This window comes from Pinus tabuliformis, chromosome 2_2 (assembly GCF_031772625.1).
Source record: "Pinus tabuliformis cultivar Carrire ecotype Pingquan chromosome 2_2, CPIR1, whole genome shotgun sequence".
NCBI lineage: Eukaryota > Viridiplantae > Streptophyta > Pinopsida > Pinales > Pinaceae > Pinus > Pinus tabuliformis.
Genome location: NC_142300.1, coordinates 224250316 through 224278043, shown reverse-complemented (window position 1 = coordinate 224278043; position 27728 = coordinate 224250316). Strand labels below are relative to the sequence as shown.

The 27728-nt window shown below is 40.2% G+C and overlaps 1 protein-coding gene across 1 annotated transcript in view; it reads right to left on the bottom strand.

The window, feature by feature from the left end:
- The window catches only part of LOC149192127 (regulator of nonsense transcripts UPF2), a 234878-nt gene that overhangs the window by 87352 nt on the left and 119798 nt on the right, over positions 1-27728 (bottom strand). The window contains exons 8-9 of the mRNA XM_089404492.1: positions 12250-12501; positions 11879-12097 (exon numbers count right to left, since the gene is read on the bottom strand). Coding sequence (XP_089260618.1) covers positions 11879-12097; positions 12250-12501 — 471 coding nt within the window. The remainder of the gene's footprint in view (positions 1-11878; positions 12098-12249; positions 12502-27728) is intronic.

Genomic DNA, 27728 nt, shown 5'->3' with positions numbered 1-27728 from the left:
GTAAAACTTACAAATTTTAAATTTACAATGTAGAATCTAGATCTATGTCTAAATTTGTATCATGAATGAGAATTTGTGTAAGAAATATCTAATTTAAAATATATATATATATATATAATGTGTCTTATGTGTCATGTTCCGGGGGGTCAACGTGCCCTCGTGTCAAACACTCAAATTTCTGTGTCTTGCATGTCCCGTATCCCCGTGTCAAGTGACTTAGTTGAAAAGTAGTTAAATATAGGGGTGGTAGGAGGGGAGGGAATCTCAATGTTGCACGAAGCAAGGACGAAGCAGGGACGTTTTTTGGAAGCGGGGACGCGGAAGCGTCATTTTCCAAAAATCTAGGAAGCGAAGCATCTGCTATATATATATATATATATATATATATATATATATATATATATATTTGCATTTATACTCAAAACAAACATCCCAAATACCAAATTAGTTGTAGAAGACACGAAAACATGCATATTTTTGCATAAATCAAGATAGATATGGCATCCATGATTCCATTGTAGTTACTAGTATGTACATCAACCATCTATATTCTAGCGATTACAAACATACATCAAATTTTTAAGCATATTATAAAACATAAAACATTTAAGCATATTATAAAACATAAAACATAGAGCATATTAAGATTTATCTAGCAAGTGAGCAACTGTCAACATTTGTCATGTCCAAAATTCAAATAATAATGTTTACAAAATATGTCACTTGGTCACCGCCAAGACAAAAAAGGTTCAAAATTTAAATTCACAAGTCAGCTAAAATTAAAAACAAAAAAAAATTAATAAAAAAAATCGCATTTCTTCCCTTTGCGCAGCGCTTTTCCGGAATCATACAGAAGCGTACGGGAAGCATACGCTTCGCCCTCTGAAGCGCCACGCTTCATAAGGCCGAAGCGTTGTACAAAGCGCGCTTCGGAGGAAAACTTCGGAAATATCCAGGAAGCGTCCAAAACAGGCGGAAACACGCTTCCGAATTTTGGAATCGCGCTTTCGAGGACACTTCCTGGACGCATCCGCATGGGACGCGCTTCGGGCCTTAGAACTGGGGGGGATGCTTCCTGCAACATTGGGAGGGATTCTCTATAATCCCAAAGGAATAATTGTTGATAAGTATGCTTGGGGGTTGGGTAGGAAAACCAACAACCAGGTAGTAAGCCTAATGCCAACATTGTGAAAAAAAGAATGTTGATTTTGTAGCCTCAGAATGTCTTCTACATTGGCTTGGTGGCTTAGAATGTAGAAGATATTTGATTTCCTCTTTAGTTGCCTACTTGGTTGAGTAAGTGATTTTCTGATTTTTTTTTCCGAAGTTTAACTTAAGAAAAGTACAATAATTAATTTAATTATTTATTGTTGGACTATTAGACCAAAGTTCTAAGGATAAATAATTAAATTATTTAAGCGACTTAGATATAATCTCAACTATTAATCTCAAGTGACGCTTAGGATCTAATCTTAGCCATTGATCGCTTAGAACATTAGGATTAGGAATTTTGGCTTTGTGAAATCATAAAATAAGCCTAAGGGATGTTGGAAAATTAGGAGACTTAGAGATTATATAGATTTTCCTTAACTTCATAATTACTTGTGATGTGTGATGACCTTTTATTACTTTATTAGATCTTTGTGCATCAAGCAATTACCAAAACAATGAAGATAACGAAAAGACAAAGTACATAAGATAAAGGCTCCAAGCTAGGGCAAAACCCCTCCAAGGGGAAAACCCAGAAAAAATCTTCTCTTCTTATAGAATTTGCTTACAAAGAGACTTCCAAGACCCAAAGACCAAAGACCAAAATCCTCCCAAGCACCAAGTCAGCCCCTAGCAAAGTCTTCTTCAAGGCAACTTCCAATCTTCGACCTACTGCAGCTTTGTCCTAGAATTTCAACCTTGCAACTACTTTTGGAATTTCGGCTCTGTAATTTCGACCTCCTGCAACTGCAACTGCATAAAAACCCTAACTTCGCATGTGTGGATAGAGAGAGATATTTAGCCCAAGAAAATTTCATTCTTCCTTCATTCTTTGTCCTTCCAACTCTTCTTTCTCCCAGGCTACTATAGATTGAACTTGTCGTAAGTGAGTGATCCAAATGAGGTCAAGCTCCTTGTATTTATAACCTTCTTGAGGGGTCGATTCTTTGTTACAATGAGTCCGAATGGGGCTATAATACATGACATAATTTTTTCTTTGTCTTAGAAAGACCTAGAAGCATGAAGAACATGCTTTTGACCTAGACTTGAGCATTTACATAAAACAAAATTTTATTTTCTCTTTCTTTATACAAAGGATATAATGTCATGATTACAAATAGGTCATTATGAATACCAAACCTAGTTACAATTTCCAACACTCCCTCTTAACTAGGGAGGTATTCATAATCTCATTACGGGGTACAAGGAATCTCAATCTTTAAGCATTCTAATAAGAAGAGTTGGATTGATAAGCCATCGTTGTCAAGCATCTATATCATAACCTACATTGTTCTTGAAGCCCTTAAGGAGACAAGCTCATCTAGTTAAACCCTTAATAGACAAGCCCCTTGGAGATGTCTATTATCTTAAAAGTATGTTACATAATAAGGGAGTCAGTTGCTCAATTAGGAAAGACGCCTAACTAGGATGATGGGTTCTAGAAACTTGGAAGAGGTCACACTTATCCCTGGAGTTTTAGACCATGTGATGCACACCTTGCAGGTAGGGCACTTCATTATCCCACTCAAAATTCAGCAAACTTGACAATTTTCAAGATTGGCATGATTGCATCATTTTCATAGGATTCTATCATGTATGAGGGTATAGGATTGGCATTTGACCAAGTCCACCAAGTTCTTTATGTACCCTCATGTTAATGGCACTAATTGTTGAATTGGTTTGTCATGGCCTTATAAAGAATGTACCTTTCTAGCTAAAATCATTGATTAGGAATGTTAAGCTTTGTCTACCATGTTTCTAAGGATTGGATTAGGCAGTTTCACCAAAAGTGGATTGTTTTTAACTAATTTCTCTCGAGAGATTGAGGTATAGGCAAAGGCTAGAAGAGGAGACAAAGGGTAATAGAAATGATTAGGATCCTAATATCAGCAATGGGGAAACACTGCTTGTCAATATGTTTGCCATTTAAATACTCTTGCACATTTATTCGTAATGTTTTCTTTCATCAATATAATGTGTTATATAAAAAATAACACCATTATATATATATATATCATGTTTCCCCATTTCCAAATTTTGGAGGAATTATGTTTCCATTTTGGAAACCCATACCAATTTCCCTTTATTGTGCAACTTAGGACAGAAGTGAAATATTAGCTACTATAATTTAATATTTCAGATTCATCTCTATGGCCAAAAATTCAGAGCAAATAGATACAAAAACCCTTAAATGAGGTGAATTTTCTGAATTTGCAGAAGAGGCCAGCTTTCCAATATTTCAGCACAAATTCATAATCACGCAACCTGAGCTATTCTCTTATTATTAATAAAGGTGCAGTTGCACCCTTGCACATGTAATGGTTTCTTCCTTTGTTTGTATGTAATGTTGATTGCCTTGACTAAATTTTGGGCTCACATTATACACATTAATATGAATTTTGCTTTCATTCTAAAAATAAATACTGTTATTTCTTCTTCAATTGGGAATTATCTACCATCTTGTGATGCTCTTTTTTCTGGTGTTCCTTATGGCGTGATTAAGATGGACTTTCAGAGTTGGAAGCAAACAAGTCACAAGTGCAGGTTTACTTCATCAATGAGCCCAAGGGTTTTGGAGATGTTTTATGGGGTTTGGATGAGTTCACTTGCCATCTTCCATCATCAGGATTGATTCCACACAGCTCGTTTCTCGTTCTATTGCATTTTGATAATTCTCATAAAACGGGGCTATTATTGTGCCTAACTCACTTAATTACGCTTAAGGTGGAATTCCGAAAGGAATACTTGACAAAACACCCTAGTGTAATAGCTCATTGGAACCGGAACGAGAAGATCTACAAGATGAGATGGTTAGTGGGGATTTTCAATGGCCTGAGGAGGCATGGTGGTCAATTTACCATTTTCCCACATTAAAAAGATATTTTAATTTAGGGAAATGTGCTCAATGACTAAAATAATAATAAAATAGGAGCTTTTAGAGGGGTCCATCAGATCTATAGAAAGAGGAGGAGGAGACCATTAGAGGACATCTTGGATTTGAACTTTATTCTTGTATGAGAGATTGAGAACTCAGTTCTCTACTTAATTGGCATCCCCAGGACAGAAACCCTCGAGTGATTCAGTGAGATTAGGTGAGTACCCATCTCCCCTTGATGAATTCATCTAGAATTCACAGGAGAGCTCAGTAGTGACATTTCAGTTCAGTTTTGGAGAGCCAACACAGCATCGGGGCAGATTATTGAGGCCAGTTTTCCATCTCAGCTATTTTATTGTATTAGCATGTAAACTCCAGTTTCTATTACAATAAAAGCTAAGATTATTTCTGTTCATCATATTATTGAATTGCATGCACTCTATTTGTTATATTTTACATGGCAATTTTCTGTTAATTGAATCATGATTTTATGGAGGAATTTTGGTTGAGTTAGATTTCTGCAAAATTAGCCAAATATCCCGTTTGGGCTATTGCAGTGGTATCAGAGCTGGTCTTCTTGCCATCCTAAAAGTTTTTCTACAGATCAACTCAGAGGAAGATCGAGGGTTTATAATTTTGCAGACATTATTGGATCTGGAGAGTTGCATGTCGAAAATATGACAAAATGCTTGACAAACTGTTGTTCCATAGACCAATTGTTGGGTGATTAAATATTATTTGACGAATTTGAGAAGTCGTCAAAAGTAAGAGAGTCGAAGTTGTCCAAATTAATTTTGAAGAAACCCAAATATTATGCTGAAGGACCAAGCAAGGGCAGAGTATTATTTTAAAGGGCCGAAAGATTTAAATATTTCAGAGGGAGCCAAATGTACAGCGAAGATATGGAATATTAAATCATTTTGATTTACCAAAAGAGGCTGAGAGCAAAATTATGAAAAGTGGGCCAACTAATTTTTAAAGGGAAATTAATTTTTTTTATAGACTAGAGTCTGGCAGGTAATATTATTAAAAAGGTGGTAAGCAATTTTGTTAAAGTCCAAAAAGGTCGTAGTGAAAATTAATTTTATTTTGTGAAAGGGGCCGACTCTTCTAATTTTATTAAGGCCGAGAGATTATCTATTCATGCTGCAAATTGAAGAAGCTGTGGGCCTATTTTTGAAACCATGGACCATTCATCCTGCAAGCCACATGTCTGGCAGGGTTCGACATAAAATTCCTGAGCATGGCCAGCCTGAGTTATTTCGCTAATTTGTTATTTGTTGCCGAATACACATTCTGGAAGGACGATTTATTCCAGGAATTCGATAGTGCTTGGAAGTTAAATTTTTCTGGAGCCGCGGTTCCTGTGTGTGGGTGATGAGTTTGCTGGGGCCAGCGGATTTCCTCGTGAAAGCTATTGCAAATATCTGCACACCTGGGCGCTAGTTGACATGATACAGAGATTGAATCCTTTTTATAGAGGGCCACATTATCTCCTTGACTGCAGAGATCGAATTGGGGTGAGTCTCACCTGTGCATTGGGACCATTAAAATTCTGGTGTTAGACCATTTGCATTTCCCAAGGAAACGTTTATGGGAATTTCCTGTAGGCAAAGAGGAGCATGAATCATCTCTTGCAGAAGGTATCAGTCACTGTGAAGACTATGGCTTCTATTGTTGTTGAATGCAGTCAATATACCTTCAGCACAGTATACGCAGGGTTCCATAGAACAGTAGGTGCTGGACTGATAACCTTTATGTGATGCTGACACAATCTTGTTGTGTATGCTATTTGTTTGCTAAGGGATTGCTCTTGAGCTACACAGGTCCAAGGAGCTGACTGGAAGACTGACAAATCAGTGGACTCAATTTTACTGAATACTAGTACACAAAAATTGCAGGTGCCTAATCCATGCATGAGCCTCATTAGTCTCTTGGGGAGCGATAATTGTATGGAGTCATATTGATATGCTGTATAGAGAGCAGTGTAAGCAAAGGGTTTATAAATATGTTTCTGCTATGTGTTGTTGGTGATGGAATTGGGTTGGTATGGCTGAGTCCTTCTCCTTGAAGGTGACTGTGCATTCCAGTGTCTTGTGGGCTGATTGTTGTTGGTATAAGGAACTGTATTTTGCACCTGAGATTGAGCATGTATCTCAGGCTATGCAGACATTAAAAGAGAACAAGTTCTTGGTTGTAACCTGCTTGTGTTTTTGAGAATTAAAGGCTGAAGCTAACTGTGCGTTATTGGCTCCATTGGCTGTGTACACTGCAGGTCCCTCTATTTCTTATATCTACCATGTCTGTGAATTAATGGTTGTATGCTCATAGTGATTGTTGAAGTTGTTACTAGTGGGGAGGGAAATATTTTATAACTGTCATGATTATTTCATGCATACTTTGATTTGTGTTATAAATCTCTGCAAAAATCACTTGGCATTATATTCTGGGCTGGTGAACTACTAATGAGTAATGTATAAACCATCTGAAAAATAAAATTACATAGAATCACCTACAGCAGTGTTTATGCGATATGTTTGACAAATTGTTTCACTGAAAGTTCCTTGAAACCTCGGAAATATTGTGAAATTAAAAGGGAAATTCACAGTCAAAGTTGTTGAACAAAGCATCAAGGGCAGATTGTCTTAAGTGTCAGACTGGTGTATAGGGCTGAACTGTTAGAATTGCTCAGTCTTATTTTATGCTAACAGTCATAGTGAGGGTGTGGCTGAGTTGAGTTCGGCGTCAGGTTACTAAGTTGTATGTTGTCTGGGTTTTCACATTTCTAGCCCTGTATTTGTCAAGACTATCTCATGTGAGCTGCTTGGATTTTAGTCTGGGTCTATACAGATTATTAATGCCATGTCAGAGTCTTGGGCTGCCAAGTTTGTCCACAACCATCATTGTATGACCTTACAAACATTGTTAAAGGTTGTGTTGTAAGTTGGGAGAGTCTGTTAGTCAAGGTCATGGATAAAACAACTTGATATACTTGTCATTAATCAGCTAAACATGGATGAAACCTTCACAAACTCCCTTGATAAACTAGTAGCAGCAATCAGCAGAACCCTTTCCAACGAGATACCCACGATGCTACAGCAAGAGCAACCACAAAAAGGGCATGAGTTGGGACACAAAATCTTTAAACTTGGGACAGATTTGAAACATATGAAGGTCACGGTGAAAGCTCTTTTCAACCTAGAAGAACTGGATGCACTCCTTTCCAAAGTACACCAGTTAGAGGGGAAGAAACTAATTTGGGCCCTAAAACCAGCTATGCTTGCCCTGATACAAAACAAGTTTTTGGAGTACCCTTGTGCAGGCGTCACACTTCTAGTTGCCTCCTGTCTCAGCAGTATCATGATGCTGACCGTACCTACAACTCCTTACAGTGATGACATACTGAGGATAGTCTTCAGACCGATAGTAGAGACCTTTCAGAATAAGGATAACAGTGAGGGTTCTACATTTGTGAAGAAGCTTGAGATTCTAGAAGTCATGGCCCAGGTTAGATCTTATGACATCATGCTTCATTTGGAGTGTGATGACTTGATTCTCCAAATGTTCCAATGCTTCTTCAACATTAGGAAACATCATCCTAATGCGGTCATAACACATATGCAGTCCATTTTGTCTTCATGTATGGGAGGCCATGATGCCATTTGCAGGAAGTTGTGGACTGGATTGTTGACCATTTGGTGGAGAGAACAGCTGGTCTCACCTATTGCTTATGAACTAGCCAAAAGGTTGGTTGAGCATAACATTGGGTTGTTCAAAAGACAGTTGACCAGGGAGGAGTTGCTCAGGTTTGGTGGATCATGCAGCAAGAATGAGCTGAGGAGGAAGGGTCTTTGCTTCATCTACAAGGGACCTTGAGGACCTAACCACTCATGCATGGTGACAACGAGGAGACAGCAGGAGGAGATCGGGAGGAGATTCCTTCTAATTTTCATTTTCAGGATGAGGATACTTTTTCTATAGTTGAGTCCTTGGACACCTCTGAAGGTCATGAGCAATCAGGGGGAGTTATTGACAACAACTCAGAAAAGCGGCCATGTTTGGTAGAGGAGATTGATGAGCAGCAGCTTGTACTCATTCAGCATGAGCAACACATAATGGAGCACAATGCACATGACGGGCCATCTTAGCAGAGTCAGTTGGTGGCTCATGTTGAGCCCATGATGGGAAAGGATGAGTCGACATCTTTGTGGCTAAACATTGATGGCGAGCAGGCAGATGTACAGGCAGCCACCAGGGAGGTAATATTTGCAGACATGGGTCATCAGGAGGCGTTGGGACCTAAAAGGACAGTTTTGCAGGTCATGAGTGGACCAGTGGAGCATGGACTTTTCGATCAGATGAGGGAGGCTCTTTGGGAGACAACGGTGCATCCATCTTTGGGTCTACCTACTGACGAGGTGCAGGTGGATGCAGTGGCAGCGAGCGAAGTTGCAATATTTCCAGGCTGCAACCTTCTCCAACAGTACATTGACAGGGCATGTAGCATGCGTTTCCCACTTATGGGGAGAGAAGCATGGATTCCTAGACATATCCAGTTGATTGGTTGGTAGAGCTGCATGAGTTGAGCATGGTGCAGCTCAGTGGACTCGTACCATATAAAGGTGCATGTGCATCCGATACTCCCTGTTACACAGTAATTTGTCACCATTGGTCACCGTCCCCGTTACCCCTTTCCCGCACTTTGGAGGACTCATTCCGGGACCTATGAGCAGTGACATAACTTAAAAACACTTGCATTATGTTCCCCTAAGTATGGACTTCATGTGCCTTGAAGACATCTCCTGCAAAATATCCCTGAAAAGTGCCCTTTTCCATTAGCGCGGGTCCACAATGTACTACCCGCGCCAATGAAGGAAATCCTCAAAATAAGGCGCGCCAGTTGGCGCTCTGTCTTAGAGTTACACCCGCGCCAACCGAGTTTGGAAAAGATTTTTAACAAATGCACGCCCGGATGTTTTTTCCCTTCAAATCATGAAGTTTTTGAGGATAACACTAATCTCTTGGATGTCGAGATTCATCATCTATCCCTTACATCTATCCACAATGGCTTTTTGGGGATAATGCCAATCCATAATGGGTGTCTTGATTCATTGTATCTTCTTCCCTTCTCCATCTATAAAAGCCTGTCCTCATGCATTTGACAAGCTAGTGATAGTGCTAGTTTTTGAGTGATAGTAAGAGTTTTGGAGCATAGGGAGATTATACTGTCAGAAACCTGAGCTTTGCATTCATAATCAAAGAGAGAGAAAGGCTTGTTGCAAGACATATGTAGCTGTTCGCCCAGCCAGAGGAGGGATTCAACGTCAGAACCTTGGTTGTACTTTTCTTTGTTAATTACCATTAATAAACGACTATCATTATGGTTCCGATCTTATTGTTCATTATGATAATGTTTGATCTATATCTTTTATGACCAATATATGGTTGTATTTAGTGGATTTTATGCTTGTATTCGCTTCGTTCTTTGCATGTGCAGGTATCCATTGGCGGAGATCGTGAGGATCGTGACCTGCTGGAGCAAGGGAATGGGAGTATCAACTCTTCCACGACACTAGCGTTGGACTTCAGGTTGGTTCTCATAATCCACTTTCAATTTGCAACTAGGAACTTGCATGGTAATGTTGATTGATTGTTGCTAGACCCATTTTGGGCTAGTGGGATCGCCTCTGTCCGCAGAGGGGATTTACCTCTCCAACACTCCCCACGGGATGGATTGGCAAAAGATCATGAGTTCATATCCTGTTGGTAGCATGATATTTTCAGTCTGGAGCATAATGCAATAGGAGCCATGGAGCATTGATCCTTGTTCTTGGTGGCATTGGGATCTGGGAGGATTTGTTGATGACAATCAGAGATTGGTCTAGGATCTGAGTATTGAGGGGTCTGTTCATGGTGGGTTGACACAGAGACATAGCATCACCCAGTGGTTTGCATGGGATTCAAGTATTGGGTCTCAGTTGCATTGGGCCACCAGACTGGTCTATAGGTTTGGATTGCTTGAGGGCAAGCAATCTCGGGGCTAAAGGAATTGTGATGTTCCTTTTTCTGGTGTTCCTTATGGCATGGTTAGGATGGACTTTCAGGGTTGGAGGCAAACAGGCCACAAGTTCAGGTTTACGTCATCAGCGGGCCCATGAGCTTTGGAGATGTTTTATGGGGTCTAGATGAGTTAACTTGCCATCTTCCCTCATTAGAATTGATTTTGCATAGCTCGCTTCTCCTTCCATTGCATTCTGATAATTCCTTGTAAAATGGGGTTATTATTGTGCCTCACTTAATTACGCTTAAGGTGGCGTTCCGAGAGGAATACTTGAGAGAACACCTTAGTGGAATAGCTCATTGGAACCAGAACAAGAAGATCCATAGGATGAGATGGTTAGTGGGGATTTTCAGTGGCCTGAGGCATGGTGGCCAATTTACCATTTTCCCACATTAAAAAGATATTCTAGTTTAGGAAAATGTGCTCAATGATTAAAATAATAATAAAATAGGAGCTTCTAGAGGGGTCCATCAGATCTATAAAAAGAGGACGAGACCATTAGAGGATATCTTGGATTTAATCTTTCTTTTTGTTTGAGAGGTTGAGAACTTGATTCTCTACTTCATTGGTAGCCCTAGGACAGAAACCATAGGTTGATTCAGCAAGATTGGGTGAGTACCCATCTCCCCTTGGTGAATTCATCCAAAATTCACAGGAGAGCTCAGCAGTGACATTTCAGTTCAGTTTTGGAGGGCCAGCACAGCATTGGAGCAGATTCTTGAGGCCAGTTTTCCATCTCAGCGATTTTATTGTATCAGCGTGTAAACCCTAGTTTCTATTATAATAAAAGTTGAGATCATTTTTGTTCATTGTATTATTGAATTGCATGCACTCTATTTGTTATATTTTACATGGCAATCTTTTGTTAATTGAATGGTGATTTTATGGAGAAATTTTGGTTGAGTTAGATTTCTGCAAAATTAGCCAAATATCCCGTTTGGAATATTACACCTCCTAAAAGTTTGTTGCAGTACCCCAAAATAAACAGCATCTAATTTCTCTATAGTTTTATGTAACTTAGAACAGGATACATAACACTATATTACAATTGCAAAGATAATAGTTAAACAATTTAGTCAAGGAACTAATTCCTCAACTCCCAAATATGCTTAACGTGATTCCGTAGACAGTATCAATGACGAAAGAGATATTAATTAATTAATTCAGTAATTAACAACAATAATTAATTAATTAACAAATTTAATTAATTACTTAATCAATGATATTAATTAAATAATTAATTTACTATAATATACTAAGTAATTATAATTAATTGATTTTAATTAACTATATTAAATTATTTTTCTACTATTTTTAATTATTTAATAATATTAACCATTAATTTTGATATTAATTATTTAATTTTGTTATATTAATATACATTATTAATTTACTAATAATTAATAACAATTAATCATCTGTATTATATTGATTAATTCTAATTTATTAACTTTTTGGATTTCCTGTCTGCCTTTTTCTTTCTTTTTTTATCTATTTATTTACACCCCTTCTCTTATCCTTTCTCTCATCAATATTTCTCCTGATGATGGGTCTTGGTCTGGACTTGAAACGTGGAGTAAAAATGAATACTGCGGGTAAATCTCCAGAAACTTATTCCTCAAAGACAAAAAAGATATTACTTAGATATCAATTCAATGCTATTTCAAAATCAGATAGCTGATCATCTACAAATTTCAAATGACATATACTTCAATAGTTGCAAAAGTGTGCACCTCATCAACAACAGCAACAGCAAATGCTTCTTGGTGGCGACTTAAGCTTGCCGTAAGAGATGCAATAAGGTGTACTTGACTATACTTTCCCTTGTGAACCTTCATAAAACACTTCAAGACATATGGTTCGTATTCACTCCAGGGTAGTTTGCGAAGTTGACGGAGAACATGCTCTATAGACTGTTTATCCAAGTCTGAAAAAAGAAGTTTCCGCACATACTGCACACCAAAGCAAAGAAAAATCTCACTATTAAAAGAATAAAACATGATGACAACTTCTGAAAGTTTCCATGACAGACAAAAACCTAAAGGTGGATCTCTTAATAGATTAAAGTTTAAACTCCATGGCTAACTGAAGTATCAGTTCATACCTGATGCAAAGGAGGCCGAACTTTAGAAACCCTGGCAGATTTTTCAGGAGGCTTACAAAGATAATAAGCATTCTCAACTAATGTACTGTGTCGAGCATCAAGATTTTTCACATTTTTCAGTCGCATCATTATTTCTAACATGTTTGCCATGCGTATGGTTGTTTCAGGTGAACGATACAAGAAACGCCCACAGGTTTCGAGCAAATTGCATGCAACATCAATATTGTGATGAGTGAAGTCATCCAAGCAGGACTGGTTATCAAAAAAATAAGCTTAATCAGTATAATTTACAGAATATGGCATCAATATATTAGACTATAACACAATAATTTTGACTGCTGGAAGTTGTTGCTCAGAAGCTAAGAAATTTCCAGATAAATATGTGAACAATGAACGTCGACTTGTCATGCAACTGAAGATTGTTTCTGACATTCCTCATATATAATTAGTCTACAGGAATAAGATGACAACATCACAGTCATCAAAAGATAGAACATAAAAGAAAGCAGCAAAAGCAACAACTCCATTGCCAGTGAAATTCTGGAAATGTAACCTGATTCGAACAATTCTATAAAGCAAGCAGAGTGCAAAGAAGAGAATCAAAGAGCTTTAACTCATTCAAAGGACAGACATGCAAAAACTTTCCACAACAATTTGAGACCTACCCTTCAAACTACATCCAGTTTCGGTTGCTCACTATTTATTACTATGTTTTAACATTCTGCTTCACCATTAAATTTGGTAAACACACAATATATTCACTCTAGGCCAGGTTTCAACCAAAAGTATTTATTAAATCATAAATCTCTGTAAACTGTCTATTGTCAGTGGTCATTTGTTCACAGCACTTGGAGATGTTTGTACATTTAAGGTTTAAACATTACAACTATGACTGTGTAGACTTTTAAGTTTTTAGTCAAAGAAAAAAAATTAGTTTTCGAATAAGATGATTGGCATGTCCAAAGCAAGAAGAGAGGCAATACCATTAAATCACGTTTTCACATTGATTAATGCAAATCAGTTTCCATGATGATTGCTTTCTGTCAAAGTTTTGCATTTGTTCCACATTCTACTCTAAATAGTTTACCTACTTTACTTCCTTTCTTGTTTGTTTCAGTTTTTGGAAGAAAGCCTATTATATTACAATTAAAAAACAATTATTTTACATAAAAAGTTTCATTTCCGAGCCAAGGACTGAATAAACTAGTTTTTGTCCTTGAGCGCTGAAACTTCTTAAAAAGAATGCTTCTAACAAAAAGGACTAATGGGGTATGAAGTGTGCATCATGCTGCAGGTAAGAGCAGCAGCTATCAATGGGCCATTATAAGGCATTTAGCCTGGTACCTCCTGGATCTACACATAATATAAGTCCAAACATCCAAGTACAAACCCTTGAATAACTCTTCGAAGTTCTACCCACAATCACCTCGATAGAAAACCCCTTTACTTTAGGCCAATTCATCTCCGGCACAAGGGTGGGATTCCCTAATAAGACTACAAATCTGTCCTTATAAAGCTGTTAATAAAATCAAATTTGTAGAATGTAGGTTATGTTTTGATTTTTTAAATAAAAAAGTGACAGGATAAGCAAGACCAAGTACCTTGTCCTTCGGGCAATTGGAGTGACAGCATTAAATTTGATGAAGAAATTTAAAATGCAAGGATGAAATCAGAAAGCTATGGAGTACATCAATCTCGCTTATTAAATCAACCATCTTAATGCATAAATCTATAGGAAAAGCTTATAAAAACACCATTTCATTTCCAGCTCAATGTCAATCAATATAAGTTGCAACCACAGTTTTAAAAACCGGAACCGGATTTTGAACCAGCCACCTATCTAACCGTGATTCGAACTGGAACCGGATCAAACTGGATTCAACCGGATTCAATAGACGAGAATTGGAAAAAATACATAAAATAATTAATTTTAATGAAAAAAAAAATTAGGATTCCAAACCATTAGAGACAAAATATGAAAATTCTTTTCATCTATATACCATCTAAGATTAAATATATCAAAATGACACCAAGTGCAATACATATCAATGATATCATTGACAAAATACATATCCAATGAGCATCATCACCAGGAGCTACATAAGCATCATCTAACTCATAGTTTGAGTACTCTTCAAACTCCTCTCCAGCCTCAATAACATTACTAGTAGTAGCATGAGCAACATCACTAGGCCTAGCAGAACTAGAAGCATGAGTTCGTTGAGTTTCACGATTATTGTTTCTCTTACGAGTCACCATGTGCCATATTTGGTCTTGTTGGTTCACTTCCTTCAGCACTTGGTTCAACTACCAGATCTGCATTGGGATCAACACCCCAAACTCCACTAGACAGCTTCAAGATGGCAAAGAACCTCCAAACTTCTTGTTGTTGCTCCAAAACTCAATGTTGTTGTAGAAGTGTCCAAGCTCTCATATGCACACATGTAAAAATTTCTCATTTCCCACCCCGGTTTTCAGTTTCACCTTATTTCTCCAAAATAGTTAAATTCCCTTTCCCATATCCATACATTCAACAACTGGAAAATAAATTTTGCTGAAAACACAAATTCTGGAAAAATTACAGAATGCTAAAAAATGCAGAAATAAATATCAACACATACAAACAGCCATTTAACACATTTAAACACAGTGATTTTTTGTCAAGGTGACCCTGGAAAAACCCCCTACAACTCTTGGGGAAAACCAGTTCGAAAGCTCCTTCTTATTTCTGGAAAATGCTTTTTACAGTGAGAGAAAATATTCAGCAGAAAACAGCAAGCAAACTTTTACAACTTATCTCGTTTTCCGTGCCTCACAGCCAACTGGAAAAAACTTGCAAACAGCAAAATTAAACAGCAATAAATGTTGTACGGCCTCCTCGATTTTTGTGCCAAATTTCAGAATTAAATGTTGTTGTACGATCTACCTAGAAAAGCGTGCCAGCTGCCATAAATGTTGTTGTATGGTTTCCTCGATTTCTGTGCTGAAAAAACAGCAGTACATTGTGTGGATTTCTGCCTAGAAATGCGTGCCAAGGTACATCCACTTGCTGTACAACCTCCCTTGAAAAACGTGCCAGCAAATTTCAGACTTTCTGCTCCTGGATTCCTATGCTAACTTGTTGTACGGCCTCCTTGGAATCTGAGCGAAAACTGCTATACGGCCTTTCTAGAAAAACATGCCCAAAACCTGCCTTTCACTGTGTGCTAACTCAACTGTACGGACTTGCTGGAATGCTGCCTTGGAATGTGTGCCAAGCTGCGCCCTCCTTCTCCTCACTGTCCAGAAATCTCCCTTGCTCTCTTGCTCTCCCTCTCTCAATCTGCTCATGAAAGAATGAATGACCTTTTCCTCATTTCCCTCCTTTAATCTAACCCTAAGTGACTTTTGGGGAATCCCTAAATCCAATGGTTGAAATAGATTGAGATCTAGGGCTGAGATTAAATGCTCATTAAATCTCACCTTCTATTTTTTAATTCACCCCACTTTAATAAAGACCCATTTAGTCATTTATTTCCAAAGTCACTTTTCCTTTCTAATTTTACATTGACTTTATTAAAGTCACTTTAAAATTAGACTTTAGTAACTTTATTACTTAAAGTCACTTTTAAATTAGATTTGACATTATAAAAATTATAAAATCACTTTAGGAGAAAAACTAAATTCTTTTGGACACTTTTCCCTAGGCCAAAGATCAAAGCCTTAGGGAACCACCTGTCCTTCGGTACCAAATTTCAACACTCCCTCTTACCGAGGAAGGTGTTCCTCACCACACCCATCTTGTCTCTAAAGTAGGCATGCTTGCCCCGTGGTAAGGCTTTGGTAAGAATATCTGCAACCTGCTCATCAGTGGGAATATACTCAAGCTTCACAGCTCCCTTCTGAACATAGTCTCTGATGAAATGATATTTGGTCCCGATATGCTTTGACCTGCCATGAAATATTGGATTCTCCATGAGATTAATGCAACTCTAATTATCACAGTAAATCACTGAAGGTCTCAATGGCTGACCAAATAAGCCAAACAACATCTTGCGAAGCCAGATGGCCTCACAACTAGCTAGACTGGTTGCCATATACTCTGCTTCCGCTGAACTCAATGCTACTGACTGCTGCTTCCGGCTGAACCATGACACTACTGCCGAACCCAACCCAAAACAGCACCCTGAAGTGCTCTTCCTATCAGAAGCACAACATGCCCAATCAGAATCAGAATAACCTACCAATCTCACTCCATCCCCCTACCTGTAGTCTAGACCATAATCCACTGTCCCCTGCAAGTACCGCAAAATGTGTTTTGCAGCCACCCAGTGAACCTTCCTAGGCTCACACATAAACTGACTCATCGTGTTGACTGCAAAACAAATATCTGGTCTAGTGTTGACCAAATACATCAAGGAACCAATCAGCTGCCTATCAGTGTTTTCTAAACCGTTTTTAAAAACCGGTTACCGATCTAACCGGCCGGTTAGCAAGGCCGCCGATCTAAACCAGCCAAAAAACCCGGTTCAATCGCCCATTTCGCTAAAATTTGCCCTAAACCGGTGCTAACCGACAGGTTTACGACGGAACCGGCCTGTTAGAGGCACGCCCACCGTGTAATGCAAAAAGTGTAATGCGGACTGTGTTTTAGGCATTTTGGGGGGAAACTAAGGGTGTTTTCCCTCCAAAAACACCCTCTCCAAGCCTTTAAGAGGCCTCTCTCACTCTCATTTGTCTCACACAACTATTTTGGAGTGTTTGTGACTGTTTGTGAGCTTGGAGAGTGTTGAGTTTTTGGCATTTGCTGAAGTAGTCGTCTTGGAGTTGGAGTTGGAGCTATTTTGGAGATAGTGTGTAGTTGTCAATGGAGTTGCCATCTTCAAGAGGAGGCTAAGGAAGCTAGTTTTCATTTCCAGGTAAGGATTTGCACATGAAAATTCCTTATTTGACTGTTGTCCATGAATTAATTTTTTTTGATGTGTTATAAGCTTCTCACTTCTATGATCTACCATCCAGGGAGTCATCATGCCTCCAAAAGCCAGAGATACTGCATGGGCTCATTGTGATATGATTGATGGCAAAATGGTCTGCAAATATTGCCAAAAATCCATTCAAGGAGGGGGTATTAACAGGTTCAAGCAACACTTGGCTGGGATAGAAGGCCATGTAAAGCCATGTGGAGCACCAAATGAAATAATAGGGCATATTAGGGCAGAATACCTTCAGAAGTTTGAGACTCAAGTCACTGAACCAATAGAGAGTTTGTGACTACAAAGTTTGGGAGTCGAGACTCAACCAACTAAGTTTGATCATGATGACTGAGACTCATGAGAAGTTTCAACTTCAAGAGATAATGTTGATCACTATTATAGTATTACTATTATCATATATGTAGAGGCTAGACTGAAGTCTTGTAGTAAGCCAATGGCCCCATAGTTTGCAGGCTTTGTTTTTGCACTCTAGAGGCCATTTAGAGCCTCATTGCTTATGTATTTTGTCGATGATATGTATTGCACTCGATGCCATTTTGATATATTCACCTTTACATGGTATATAAATGAGCAATCTTTGCATATTTTGTCTCTATTGGCTTGGAATCATGGTTTTAAATCTTAAAAATAGTTTTTTTCATTAAAAAATAATTATTTAATGTATTTTTCTAAAACCGGTTCATTTAAACCAAACCAGTCACGGTTAGACCGGTTCCGGTCGGTAAACCGGTTCATTAGGTGGACTGGTCCAGTCATCGGTTCCGATTTTAAAGACATTGCTACCTGTACAATGTGGGATCCACCAACTCGGAATCCGAAGCATGAAGCTTCTTCCAATTGGTGATCATCGGTGTCGACATGGGTTTACAATCCTCCATGTGGAATCTGCCAAGGATGTCCACAATATACTTCCCCTGCCCCAGGAAGAAATGCCCCTCCTCTTGCCACACCTCCAAACCCAAAAAGTAATGCATCAAGCCGATGTCCTTCATCTCAAACTCCGCCGCAAGATCTCTCTTGCAGTGCTCTATGAGTCTCTCTGCACCTGTAATGACCAAGTCATCCACATACAACACCAGAATGAGAGGCTCCTCACCTACCACAATATAGTAAAGGTTCAGATCTGCCTCACTCTTTGTGAAAACCATCCCCTGCAAGTATGTATCTATCCTGGAGTACCAAGCTCTGGGAGCTTGCTTCAAGCCATAAAGGGCCTTCTTCAGTCTGCACACATGGGACTCCTTCCCATGCACCTCAAAGCCCTGTGGTTGCTCAATGTACACCTCCTCCTGTATGAAGCCATTGAGAAATGCAGTCTTCACATCCATCTGGTGGATCTTCCAACCCATCTCTGTTGCTATCAATATAATGGAGCGGATCAAAGTATATCAAGCCACGGGAGCGAAGGTCTCCTTATAATCAACTCCCTCTACCTAGGAGAACCCTCTAGCCACAAACCTTGCTTTGAATTTCTCAATGCTGCCATCTGCAGCATGCTTTACCTTGTAAAGCCATCTAGAAGTAACCACGGATTTGCCCTCAGGTCTTGGCACCACCTCCCAAACATCATTCTTCATGATAGAAGAATACTCCTCCTGCATGGCCTCTCTCCAGACCTGCTGGCCAGCTGCCTCCTCATAGCTAGAAGGCTTAGAGTCAAGGACGCTGGTAGCCATTGCCATATAGCTACAAAACCTCTCAGGTGGTCTACTCTCTCTGACTGGCCTCTTAGGCTCAGCGACAGATGTGGCATCTCTCAAGGTGTCCTGAAGCCACTTGGGCTTCCTCTTCCCTGAGCGCACTTCTCCCATTGGAGAATGAAACTCCTCCTCATCATCATCATCAAGAGCCTGAACTCCTGATTATATGTCTGCTGTCCTCCTGCCTGCACCTGAACCTGTAGAAGCTGAGGTACCGTGTGAACTGTCCATCAGTGGACTCCCTAGTGCACTGCTTTGTGGACTGCTCTGCATGTTGCCCGGAGCACCACCCTTCTGGCTCGACGAGCCACTGCTCACTGACGAACCTGGCATCCTCATAGATGTACCTCCGGATCCTCCTGATCCCTGCAATTGACTCAACTGTTGTTGAGGGTCTGGCTGATCCAGATACTCTAACTCTCGTGACCTCCTAAAGGCCCTGTCCTCCTCAAACTTCACATCCCGCCTGACAACAACTTTCCTTTGTGCAGGAATGTAAATCTGAAAGGCCTTTGAGGTCTCACTATAGCCCACAAAGATACCCTTCTCTGCGGTGGGCTCTAGTTTGGTCCTCTTCTCCTTGGGTATGTAGGAGTATGTAATGCACCCAAAGATACAAAGATGACCAATATCAGACTTCTTCCCAGAAAAAGCCTCCTCTGGAGTCATGTGCCGTCAGGCACGATGCGGACTCCTATTCTGCAAATAAAAAGCTGTGTTGCAGGCCTCTACCCACAAGAACAATGGCAACCCCTGATCATGTAGCATGGCTTTGGCAGCCCCTCCAATAGATCTGTTCTTCCTCTCCGCAACCACGTTCTGCTGGGGGTTATAAGGAACAGTGAACTCCCTCCTAATGCCTGCCTCCGCACAATAGTCAACAAACTCTCCAAGGGTGTACTCTCCCCCATTGTCAGACCTCAGGGACTTGATCTTCCGACCTGTCTGTGTCTCCACAAGAGCTCTAAACTCCTGAAACTGCTTGAAGACCTCACTCTTGGTCTTCAAGAAATAAATCCAGGTCCTCCTGGAGTGATCATCAATGAATAAAACATAGTACTCATATCCACTCAAGGAAACATGAGACATCCGACCGCTCACATTGGAATGAATCAAATCAAGTATCCCAGTTGCTCTGTTGTCACTGCTGGGAAAAGGGGATTGGCAAACTTGCCCATCGCACATCCTCTGCAAGTATCAAAGTGATCAGTACTGAAATCTGGCAAACCTGTAGTGATCTCCCGCAAGGTCCTCAAGGCTCCATGATACATATGCCCCATCCTGCGGTGCCAAATCTCACACAGCTCAGAATTGCTAGCTTTGCTGTCAGTACTACTGCTCAATGCCAAAAGGGGCTGGAATGCAAACTTGTACACCTTTGCATGGCGTACTCCCATCACTCTAGCTGAATCAGCTGGAGTGCCCCTGGGATACATCAACACCTGTCGTCCCCTGAACAGTACCTCATATCCTCTGTCCTCCAAAGTCGAGACAGATATGAGGTTCTTCCTCATCCCTGGCACATAAAAAACATTTGACACCTTCAAGGGAGGTTTGGACTCCCTCTGAAATGTCAGTGTCCCCACACCGATTGCTCTAACAACTCTATCATCACCGAGTACTACCTCTATATCAGTGCCACTCTCTGAAAGCTCTAAGAAGTACTCACGGACTCCTGTCATGTGACGTGAAGCCCCACTGTCCACATACCAGATACCCAAAGATGCTCCGTTAATCGAGGGAAAAGCATGCTCCCTCTGAACCTATGTGGCAGGTGATCCTGCACTAGAGAACTCACACGCAATGAACCCAAACTCTCAATCAAAACGATCTGCAAAGTCCTCAACCTCTGTTGAAGCTGCCATGCTTTGGTTCTTCCCCTTCTTCTTCTTCTTCTCCGGACACACAACTGCATAGTGTCCCATCTTTTGACAATTCCAACACTTCACCTTGGAATAATCCTTTTGTGTGTTACCCTGTTTACCTTTACCTTTGCCTTTGCCCCCACCATTGCTTGTGGAAGCCTGCTTCTTCCCTTTGCCTTTCTTGCCTCTTGCCAACAGTGCTACATCCTTATTTGCCAACAGTGAAATAAATATCAACACATACAAAAAGCCATTTAACACATTTAAACACAGTGATTTTTGGTCAAGGTGACCCTGGAAAACCCCCATACAACTCTTGGGGAAAACCAGTTCGAAAGCTCCTTCTTATTTCTGGAAAATGCTTTCTACAATGAGAGAAAATATTCAGCAAAAAACAACAAGCAAACTTTTACAACTTATCTCATTTTCTGTGCCTCACAGCCAACTGGAAAAAACTTGCAAATAGCGAAACTGAACAACAATAAATGTTGTACGGCCTCCTCGATTTTTGTGCCAAATTTCAGCGTTAAATGTTTTTGTACGGCCTGCCTAAAAAAGCGTGCAAGCCACCATAAATGTTGTTGTACGGTTTCCTCGATTTCTGTGCAGAAAAAACAGTAGTACAGTGTAGGGATTTCTGCCTAGAAATGTGTGCCAAGGTACAACCACTTGCTGTACGACCTCCCTTGAAAAACGCCAGCAAATTTTAGACTTTCTGCTCCTCGATTTTTGTGCTAACTTGCTGTACGGCCTCCTTGGAATCTGAGCCAAAACTGTTGTACGGCCTTTCTAGAAAAACGTGCCCAAAACCTGCCTTTCACTGTGTGCTAACTCAACTGTACGGACTTGCTGGAATGCTGCCTTGGAATGTGTGCCAAGCTGCTGCCTCCTTCTCCTCACTGTCCAGAAATCTCCCTTGCTCTCTTGCTCTCCCTCTCTCAATCTGCTCATGAAAGAATGAATGACTTTTTCCTCCTTTCCCTCCTTTAATCTAACCCTAAGTGACTTTTGGGGAATCCCTAAATCCAATGGCTGAAATAGATTGAGATCTAGGGCTGAGATTAAATGCTCATTTAAATCTCACTTCGTATTTTTTAATTCACCCCACTTTAATAAAGACCCACTTAGTCATTTATTTCCAAAGTCACTTTTCCTTTCTAATTTTACATTGACTTTATTAAAGTCACTTTAAAATTAGACTTTAGTAACTTTATCACTTAAAGTCATTTTTAAATTAGATTTGACTTTATAAAAATTATAAAGTCACTTTAGGAGAAAAATTACATTCTTTTGGACACTTTTCCCTAGGCCAAAGATCAAAGCCTTAGGGAACCACCTATCCTCCGGTACCAAATTTCAACAACACAAACACTAGAAATCAAATGTGTGAAGCAAATAGGAGCTTAGACATCCTTTTATAAGCTTAGGGGGACAGATTTAGAAGGGAACCTACCGTGGTTTGCTAAAAAACACCTCCAAAAACCAGGTAGGAGTCCCATCAACGTGCCCAACCATGTGGCTTTCTAACTAGCTGGTTTTTTACAAAAATCAGAAAGTCAGGTACAAAACCAGTCGAACCTGCTGATTTGGTACCCAATCAGTCCTGACCAACCAACCAATCAGATTTGTTGGCCCAGTTTGATATCTCAGAGAGCTAACCCGTCGGTTCGACCAATTTTCGATTCGACCAGACCGGTTTTTAAAACTAGGGGTGCAACCATCAAAAGAGTGTAGAAAGCAGCAAAAGCATTCAAAATGTGAAAATTGTATCACTGCAACAACTGATTTAATTTTACCTAACTTTCTCAATAAGTTATTTACGAAAATCTTCAGTAAACATTAAAATAAATTTTGTTGCAGATATCACACCATAATATAGAAATAAACACATGAACAAGAATCAACGCATCAACCCAGAAATTTTGGACAATTGTCCCCGGAAAAAACCCAATGTGGGAAAACTGGTGCAGCAGAGGAGGATTTTATTATTCAACAATTCTTCAGTCTGTGTCTGCCTCTCCAACCTCTGTGTTGGTCTTCTGGTGTTGTTCCCCACTCTCTATTCTGTACTCGCTGCCTCTTGTTGCTCCCCAGACCACTAATTCGAATTTCTCAGCTAACCCCGCTCCAGAAATTGAACTCACTGGTCTCCCTCAGTATATTCTCCAACTGACCCTCAAGCCTCTTCTTATACTTTTCCTGTTGGTCCTTCAACGGCGACTAAGATTAAATTTGGCTTGATCCATGACTTTTGGAACCTTCTAACCCACTTTTATATTAATACCCATTAATATTTTAATTTTCCTAAGTTTAGACTTAGGAACTCCATTAAAAACATTAATTAATTTAATATCTCCCAAACCAAGTAAAATCTATCCAAACCATTTCTAGGTCTTGGAGATCTCATGTGCTTTAGCCTCTCCACCAATTTTCAGCACATCCAATGCTACCCCAAATCAACACTCCCTCTTAGCGAGTATTGTGCTCTAGTAATACTCCATACTGAGCATCACTCTGACTATACAGCATCGGTACCTGTGTTGATGCCAGCCCTGCCCGCCCAACATCCACTGCATTGTTGCATCCTATACTGCTGCCTATGGCTCTGCCTCTGCCACTGCTGCATCCATACGGCAACTCCCTCTGCATCCGTGTTGCTGCTGGTCCTTTCTCCCAACACTGCAACTCCCTCTGCATACGTGCTACTGTTGGTCCTTCTTCCCAACACTGCATCTGCACTACAATCTCTTCTCGTCATGCTGCATTTGTGCTGCAGCCTGATGTTGACTGCTACTGCACTGCAACATCACCCCCATTTTTGCTACTGAAATGGATTCTTTATCATCCCCATCTTTTCCCTGAAATAATCAAACTTTGTTCTTCCAAGGGGCTTGGTGAGGATGTCTGCCACCTGTTTTCCTGTAGGAGTATAGCTCAACTATACAGCTCCTCATTGGACACAGTCTCTGACAAAGTGACACCGGATATCAATATGCTTTGACCAATCGTGAAACACTGGATTCTCAGAGAACTTGATGCAACTCTAATTATCACACATGATCCTGGTCACTTCCATCTTTCTTCTGAATATATTCACAACAAGTTTTCTAAGCCATATGGCCTCACACGAAGTTGTGCTTGCAGCCATATATTCTGCCTCAGTTGAGCTCAAAGCTACAGACTTTTGTTTCCTACTGCACCAGGAGGTCATTCCTGATCCAATGTTGAAATAGTACCCAGAGTTACTCATCTGATCCACTGAACTTCCAGCCCAATCTGCATCAGTGAATCCACTCAATCTGATATCCTTACTCCTGGTGTACAAGAGTCCATAATTGATTGTTCCCTATATATATCTGAGAACATGTTTGGTTGCTGCCCAGTGCGCCCTCTTCGACTCCACCATGAACTAACTGAGGGTGTTGACAGCATAACAAATGTCAGGCCTGGCGTTGACCAGATACATCAGGGATCCTATGAGTTGCCTATATAAAGTGGGATCAACATCCTTGTCTTCTCATGCATCAATTTTCTTCCAGTTTATGATCATTGGAGTAGCCATGGGTCTACAATCCTCCATCCTGAATCTCTTCAGAATTGCTGTAGCATATCTCCCTTGTCCAAGGAAGATCTCCCCCTTTCGCTGCAAAACTTCCAACCCCAGGAAATAATGCATATGTCCCAAATCCTTCATGTCGAATTCTATGGCTAGATTCTTCTTGCAGTCCCCAATGAGCCTGGATGATCCTGTTAGGAAGAAATCATCCACATACAATACTCGGATTAGAGGCTCATTCTCTACAACTAGATAGTAGATATTTGGATCTGCGTCACTCTTGACAAATCCCATCTTCTGAAAGTAGCCATCAATTCGACCATACCATGCTCTAAGTGCTTGTTTCAGCCCATACAAGGCTTTCTTCAATCTACATACATGAGACTTCTTCTCATATGTCTCAAAGCCTTCTGGTTGTTCAATGTATACCTCTTTTTCTATCACCCCATTTAGAAATGTCATTTTGACATCCATCTGATGAATCTCCCATCCCATCTGCGCTGCAAGAGATATCACAGTTCTAATAGATGTATACCTGGCTACTGGAACGATGGTCTCTTCGTAGTCAATGCCTTCCTTCTGAGCATACCCCTTAGCCACAAACTTGGCTTTGTATTTTTCCACTTCTGTCTACAGCGTATTTAATCTGGTAGATCCATCTCGAACCTACCACTGATCTGTCTTGAGGCCTTGGCACTACCTCCCAGACATCGTTCACCATTATGGAGTTGTACTCCTCTACCATCGCATCCAACCAAACCTGATGTTGAGCAGCCTCCTGAAAACTAGCAAGCTCCCCATCATGAGCTACTAATGCCTGATATCTATCTGGTTGTTTTCGCTCCCTCTTATTGTTCCTTGGTGCGCCGATGAAATTCTATGCATCTTGCAGAATCTGATGAAGTTCCCTGTTCGTTCTTCCTCTGCTAGCAAGTGCTTTTGTTAGCTCCTCCTCCTCCTGTGATTCTTCCTAATCCGAGGAAGAATTCTTTGCTTCCGTTGGTTAAAGAGGTTTGACCAACGGCTACTCTTTTGACTGTTCCTCGGAAGGCATTTTTCGAGATTTTATGAAAGTTTTGTCATCCATGAATTTCACATCTCGTCGAACTACTACCTTCCTGCTCCCTGGAAGATAGATTTTGTATGCCTTAGTGTTCTCGCTATATCCCACGAGATATCCTCTCTCTGCAGTTTGATCCATCTTCTTCCTCTTTTCCTCGGGTATGCGGCAATATGCTAAGCTGCCAAATATCCTGAAATGACTGACTTCAAGTGTCTTCCCTGTGAAGACTTTCTCTGAAGTAATCTTGCCCAATGCCCGATGAGAAGTTCTATTTTGAACATGGATTGATGTGTTGCATGCTTCTGCCCACTGGAATTTTGGCATATCCTGATCATACATCATGGCCCTAGTTTCTTCTACGATAGTCCTGCTCTTCCTTTCTGCTACACCATTCTGCTCCAGATTGTAAGGAGTAGTCCACTCTCTTCTGACACCCTCCTTAGCGCAAAAATCAGTGAAGTCCTTATTGACATACTCTCCACCATTATCTGAGCGCAAAACTTTTATTTTCTTCCCGGTCAGATTCTGCACCAGAGCCTTGAACTCTTTGAATCGACAAAAAACCTCGTCCTTGGTTTTCAGAAAATAAATCCAAGTTTTCCTTGAGTAGTTATCAATGAAGGTGAGGAAGTGCTCGGCACCACTAAGAGCTTTAGTGGACACAGGTCTGTAGATATCTGAATGTATCAATCCTAGTACACTCTTGGCCATGTTTTTACTTCTAGGAATTGTTGCTTTAGCATACTTTCCCAAAGCACATCCTCTGCATACATCTTCTCGTTCCGTACTAAGATTTGGAACTCCTGTTACAGTGTTCTTGAGAATTCTCAAAGCCCCATGACGCAAATGTCCCATTCATCTGTGCCATAGTTCGTTCAAATCCTTGTCTCCATGACTGCCTACTAGTGCCATTGGTGATTCTAGTTGTAGTCTGTACAACCTGTTACTTTTGATCCTGATCTGCACTTTCTTTTTCCAGCTCGGGTGTTTAACGTATACTTTATCCTTGACGAAGAAAACATCATAGCCTTTGTCTTGAAGTTGTGACATGAAAAGTAAGTTCATCCCCAATCTTGGTACATGCAGCACATTGGTAGCCCAGAACCGCTGTCCTGTAGATGTTTGAAAAACTATGATACCCCTCCCAACTGGAGTACATTTTTCCTTGTTCCCCATGGTGATCTAAAAGTTCATCCTCTCCTCCTGATAATCTGAGAAATATTCCCGGATTCCCGTCATATGCCAAGAGGCTCCACTATCTATATACCATACGTCTAATGATGCAGAGCTAGTCACACAAGCCACTTCTTCTTCTAGCCTGGAAACCAACATAGAGAAATCGAAATTACTGTCTCTTGTGCAATTTTCTGAAAATCTATGTGAGTCTCCTGACGTATATGCCTCTGCATCATGGTCTCGACCCATAATCAACTTTCCCTTCCCGTCTCTGATTACTTGCTCTAATACCATGTGAAAATTCTATCACTAAAACAACTGATTTATTTTACCTACTTATTTCTCAATAAGTTATTTACGAAAACCCTTCAGTAAACATTAAAATAAATTTTGCTGCAGATATCACACCATAATACAGAAACAAACACATGCACAAGAATCAACACATCAACACAGATATTTTGGACAATTGTCCCCGGAAAAAACCCAATGTGGGAAAACCGGTGCAACAGAGGAGGATTTTATTATTCAACAATTCTTCAGTACAATTGGGTGCCAAACTGGCTTACCCAATAGAGAAAAATTCTCCAACACTTCTCCTAGTCTCAATGTCAGGCTTGCTGGCCTCTGCACAGCTCCCAGACCCTCTGTGTCAGCTCCTGCCTCTCTGCATCAGCACTGGGCCTCTCTGCATCACCCACACTGTTATGCTCTTAAACTGCAAAGTAATACCCAAACACAGAATATGCGAAGAAAAGATACCCAGAACACAGAATATGCGAAGAAAGATACCCAGAACACAGAATAGCAATGATTTTATTATTCAGAGAGAAATGTTCACAGGCCTCTTCGAGGGGGCAACTTCCAATAGAGCAGAGCTCGATTACAAAAACAAGACACGATACTCCTCGCAGGGAGTCTCTATCCTTTATATATGACTCATACATGCAATACCACGGGCCAATACCGTGGGTTTTATTAATACCATCTATCTAATACTACCGCCCATTTACCATCTATCTAATACTACCGCCCATTTGCAACTAACTGTGGTCCCATCATTAATTGCCGGTTAACCACTTACAAATATTAATATGGGCTTTATTGACTCTTGACTATGACGTGATCCCATGACATAAATAAGGG